Here is a 5230-nt window from a genome sequence, read left to right as displayed (position 1 = left end):
GTGAGCATTCACTGAAATGGCACATTATTATTTAATGGCAGCGTCTTAGTCAGCAGTGACTGAACTTCACATACTGATGTCCTGCAGGCCCGGGCCCTTTTCCTGCTATGCTGGATCTGTGGGGAATGGTTGGAGGACTGTTGGAGTACCGCTCTGCACTTTTTGCCTCCAGGGGTTTTGCGAGTCTTTCTGTTGCTTACATGGGGCACAAAGACTTACCTGGACCACAACACATAATGAGTGTTGGCGATTCATATTTCAAAGTAGTTTAAATCTTATCCTAACAGCCTTGTATTTGTTATAATGTTTTTGCCACTCTCTTGAAATGTCCCTATTTATTTTGTTTGGTCAGTCAGCCTTCCAGCTACTTCAAGATCACTGTCAGGTCGATGCAGACAGAATTGGGGTCATTGGCCTCTCCTATGGAGTCGTTCCGACTCTTCGCATCGCCACTACGATTGGTTTTAAAGTGAATCCCAAACTCGCCTGTTTTGAAATCTGCAATATGATCATCACAGTGTTGTTTGCATCAGAAAAATAAATCTGATAGGTGATTATGAATGACGTTAACATTTATCTGTTCCCCTTTCCAGCCATCATGTTTGATTTGTATTAATGGGGCAGTAGGAAGCCCGCTGTTGGACGAAGATGGCAAGAGCAAAATGTTTGAGAGGTAACGACTGGTAACTTTAGATTTTACTCTGAGGCTACTATTATTGTTGTTGCTGTTTTTATTATTATTATTATTATTATCATCATTATTCAGTCTATTTGAACCAATCACCTCTGGTGTCACTCAAAGGTACAGTGCTTTTTTAAAATAACGTGGCCTCTGTACACCTCTACAGTGGATTTTTAACGAAATCTCACATTAAGATGGGCAGTCTAACATAATTTTGAATATAAGGACTGTTTTTAATAGTGTACTTTGTTTGAGGCGCTAAAGTTTTTGTCCTCGGTATTGTGGCGCTCTCTTCATGATAAATCATGGTGGTAACTTATGGTGAACCTGACTGGGGCAAGGTTATGTTGAGTTTCAGTTTAAAATTATACAGTATGTTTACAGTATGCTTTAAGTGCAATATACAACCCCAATTCCAAAACAGTTCGGATGCTGTGTATAATGTAAACAAAAACAGAATGCAGTGATTTGCGCACATATTAAACTCCTACTTTAGTCACAATAGAGCAAAGAAAATCCCTAAAATGAGAAAAATATGAAGTCCATTTGAATTTGATAGGAGCGACATGTCTCAAAAGTTAAGACAGGGATCAGATTAGGAAATTACTCTGCTATATTTATGGGGTATTTATTGACAATCATTTTAAATCAGTTAAACTGATTTGGCTTTGCTGTGGCAAGAAACTAAAGAGGTTTCCACATCTCCTCTTTACTGGGTGCGGGGAGAGTGTCAGACCTGAACAGACTGGGTAACATTTACCAGATGACATGATGTGCTTCATTTCATGACTCTTTTTCCTTTTCCTTGCCATACTTTTCTCTCCCAGTCATTCTGGTACAGAATGATCTTGAATCATGCCGTTGACAGTGATACACCTATATCTGTCGAGTGTTGACCTTGTTAGGTGTTGTGAAGTTCTTTATCATAACCATGGAAATAATTCTCTCATCACCCAATTTAGCTGTCTTCTAAAGTTTTTGCTATCGCTCTTGTAAATTTTACACTCGTAAAGCCTAATGAATCCAAGTTCAAAGTCTTAACTTGAGTCATATTTTGAGTCTTTAAAATCCAGTGTGGTGGTGTACATTACAAAATATGTCATCGTGCAAAACGTAGCTATAACCTGGGCTTTTATCTAGTTGAGTCGTCAGTCTACTGCAGGGCTAACGTTATAGTAATCACTGTTTTTAACAATTTCGTGAGTAGATGATAACAAACAGTACCATCTCTGTCCTCTTCTGCTCTTTAAGCGACCAGAAACATTGGGAGTTCGATGATCGAGGCTATGTGAGTTTCAGAAATGTCTCTCTGCCGGATAATCTGCCCCCTGAGAGCAAACGGAAGGTTCTTCTCTGCCCATCACGCATGCACACAGAAGCACACGTGTATAGAGCTCAGTAATCTCTGCTCTCTATTATTGATTTTTATTTTATTTTTTTATTTTTTTTCTTTCTTTTGTAGGTAGAGAACATCACCTGTCCTCTCATGTACATAGTGGGTGAAGATGATCTGTGTACTGCAAGCACAGAGAATGCAGATGTGGTAAATTACTTTAATAATAAATACAGATTACATTTTAAATGTTATGTTGTCCTGTATATATTATTTGGAGTCCTCGTGATGTCTATTGAAACATGTTAAAATATTCTAAGAATACAACAGTTATTTACATCCACCTGAATGCGGTTTTTGTGTATTGTCTGTGTGGACTGACTGCACACTGTTTCATTGTTTACTTTGATCACTGGTCATCAGATTGAGGAGGCCCTGAGGTCTGCAGGTAAATCTCATCAGTTTACCCGTTTGTCATATCCCGGCGCCGGTCACCTGATCGAGCCACCCTACACACCGTGTTCAAGAGCGTCTCTATGGAAAACCAAACCAGAGAAATGTGAGCTAAAGTTGTCCTCTTATTGAATTCTATTAAGGATACCATATAAAATGGTAAGTAAATGTGTTGTTTTATTTTCCCTGCAGTATTCACTCTGTGGGAGGTCACCCCGCACCCCACGCTGCTGCTCAAGAAGATGCCTGGAAGAGGATCCTGGAGTTTATGGAAACCCATCTGAGGCGATGAATCACCGCATGGACAATAATCCATCATTAACGGGATTCTGAAATCCTGCATTTGTCTGAGAGAGAGTTGTGAAAGATGTCCCACAACTGGTGTGCAACTTGGTGAAAAGAACAGCAATAATAATAATAAATAAATAAACTAATTTAAAATTTTTGGGCCACAAGAGGTCGCTGCTTGGTTGCTATCAAAACAGGCATTTTAATAGGAGTCAATCTGCAGAGTACAAAGGAAAAAGCTTTCAGCAGTTTAGACCCACAGATGCTGGGCTGCCAGGTACGGCTGCAGTTATACTCATCAAGTAGTATAGGTGTTATTTTTCTTGACTGGACTGCATTACATGTACACATGTCTGTTATTTGTCTTTCTTAAAGATAGCACAGTTCTCATTTCTCAGTTTGTGCATCCTTGTTTCCTTTCGTCACCTTTTTTGACTCCTCTTCTCACAAGGGGAGAGCGGGGAGTAAAAAAATTAAATAAATACCCAAGATGAGACGTTCTTCCTTCAGAGCAGTCATTTCAAAGTGACGTTCAGTCACATATAGCATGTTGTAAAGCAGCATCTGTTAAACATGTCTCAGTACTGCTGTAGATTATCATTTCTGTCAGATGAACGTGCATGTTTGTAATGACAGACAAATATGTGGAAGTATCATCCATTTATATATATTTTTTGTTTCACAAATACATATTCCACACATGCTATATTAGAAACTCACCAGCCATTTTATTAGGTATACATTGGTCGTGCCTGTTTGGACCCTCTTTTGCCTTCATTACTACATTAATTCTTTGTGAAACAGATTCAACAAGATGCTGGAAACATTCTCAGAGATATTGACATGATAGCTCCACACAGTTGCTGCAGATTTGTTGGCTGCACATCCATGATGCAAATTTTGTGTTCCACCACATCCCAAATGTGGATTGAGGTCGGGTGACTGTGGAGGCTTTTTGAGGACACTGAACTCCTGTTAAAGAGACTAGTCTGAGACAATCTGAGCTTTGGGACATGTGTTTTCCTCCTGCAGTCAGCCATCAGGAGATGGTACCCTGTAGTAATAAAGGGATCGACAGGTTCGACAACAATATACTGGTAGGCTGTGGTGTTTAAGCCCAATTGGTACTAAATAGCCAAAAAATATCCGCCACGCTATTTCACCACCAGCAGCCTGAACTGCAGGATCCATAGATCCCAAAGTTCATCTTGCTTACATCACATTCGGACTCTACTGTCAAATGTCACAGGGGAAATCTACACTCATCCGATCAGCAACATTTTCAGTCTTCCGTTGTCCAAGTCTGGTGATCCTGTGCATGTTGTGGCCTCAGTCGATAGGATAGCCTTCTGCTGCTGTGGTTTATCTGCTTCAAGGCTCGAGGTTTAATTTTATGCCTTCAGAGATTCTATGCTTTGGTTGTAAAGAGGGAGGTCCTGCTGCCTTCCTATTACCGCAAATCAATCTGGCCATTCTCCTCTGACACTGACATAGTATTTTCACCCACAGAGCTGCCGCTTACTGGATAGTCTCTCTTTTTCCATAATAGATGGTTGTGTGGTAAATACCAGCAGATGACAGCCAATTTGGTACACCACCATGCCACATTCACTTAAATGACCTTTCTTCCCCCTTTTGATGCGCAGTTAGAGCTTAGCAGGTCATTTTGACCATATCTACATCTGTTGAGTTGCTGCCTTATGATTGGCTTATTAGATATTTGTGTAATGAGCAGGTGAATAGGTGTACTAATAAAGTGACTGGTGCGTGTATTCAGCAAACATTTCCATACTAAAAAGAAGTATCAAACTCTGATGCTTGGTTAATGATAGTCTCCCAGTCTCAAAGGATGTCTAAAAAAACAAAACACATACTCTCTTTAAATGAGTAATCCATGTGCATGCAAACTAATTCTTTTGTTGCTTTGGAACAAACAGTTCATTGCAAGCAAGTGACCATGGCGATGAGGGCAATGAACTCTTTGAAGTCGATCTCCAGATCTCCGTTCTGGTCGAGGTCAGCGAAGAGTTATCCAGAGTGTCATTCTCCTTGATTTTTTGTTCAGCAGGAAAATTGCATTAATGCTCATCATTAGCAGTAAATGGACAGTATATTTAATAACACTGATAAATCTGTAGCATCACCACTAACTCTACTAGGCTTAAATTTTAATTACACCAGAATAGAAGGAAAAATGTAGTTATCTAATATATTTTTAACATCTCTGAGACTCAGCTGTGCAGCATGTCAACGCTCGAAAAGGAAGCAAATAAAAATCCACTATAGCCCAAGCAACCTCAGTTAGTTGTACATGCTTGCTTGTATAAATTTAAATTCATCAATAAGTTTGTGAAATCTGTGCAGCTTTTTTCTTATTTAAATACACACTGTGCTGCGTGCCAACAAACTGATGCATGCTCATTATTATTGTTCTAGTTACGTGTCATAAACACACCCACTTTGCAGAAGATATC

The 5230-nt window shown here is 39.6% G+C and overlaps 1 protein-coding gene across 1 annotated transcript; it reads left to right on the top strand.

The window, feature by feature from the left end:
- LOC109198392 (acyl-coenzyme A amino acid N-acyltransferase 2-like) lies at positions 1-2752 on the top strand. Its single transcript, XM_025904785.1, has 7 exons — positions 1-263; positions 353-469; positions 594-673; positions 1934-2027; positions 2145-2225; positions 2439-2574; positions 2661-2752. Exons 1-7 carry the CDS (start codon positions 108-110, stop codon positions 2750-2752), a joined length of 756 nt encoding a protein of 251 aa, XP_025760570.1. The 5' UTR covers positions 1-107.
- The last annotated feature ends 2478 nt before the right edge of the window (positions 2753-5230 follow it).

This window comes from Oreochromis niloticus, unplaced genomic scaffold (genome assembly GCF_001858045.2).
Source record: "Oreochromis niloticus isolate F11D_XX unplaced genomic scaffold, O_niloticus_UMD_NMBU tig00007050_pilon, whole genome shotgun sequence".
NCBI classification, from domain to species: Eukaryota; Metazoa; Chordata; class Actinopteri; order Cichliformes; family Cichlidae; genus Oreochromis; species Oreochromis niloticus.
Note: the sequence above shows the minus strand (reverse complement) of the source record. Positions and strands in the feature narration are given on the sequence as shown.

Bases quoted from the DNA above. Each gene is read 5' to 3' on its own strand.
- LOC109198392 (XM_025904785.1), top strand. From the start codon at position 108: ATGCTGGATCTGTGGGGAATGGTTGGAGGACTGTTGGAGTACCGCTCT. The intron at 264-352 runs GTAGTTTAAATC...TTGTTTGGTCAG, and splicing joins TTGGCGATTCATATTTCAAA to TCAGCCTTCCAGCTACTTCA. The intron at 470-593 runs GTGAATCCCAAA...TCCCCTTTCCAG, and splicing joins CCACTACGATTGGTTTTAAA to CCATCATGTTTGATTTGTAT.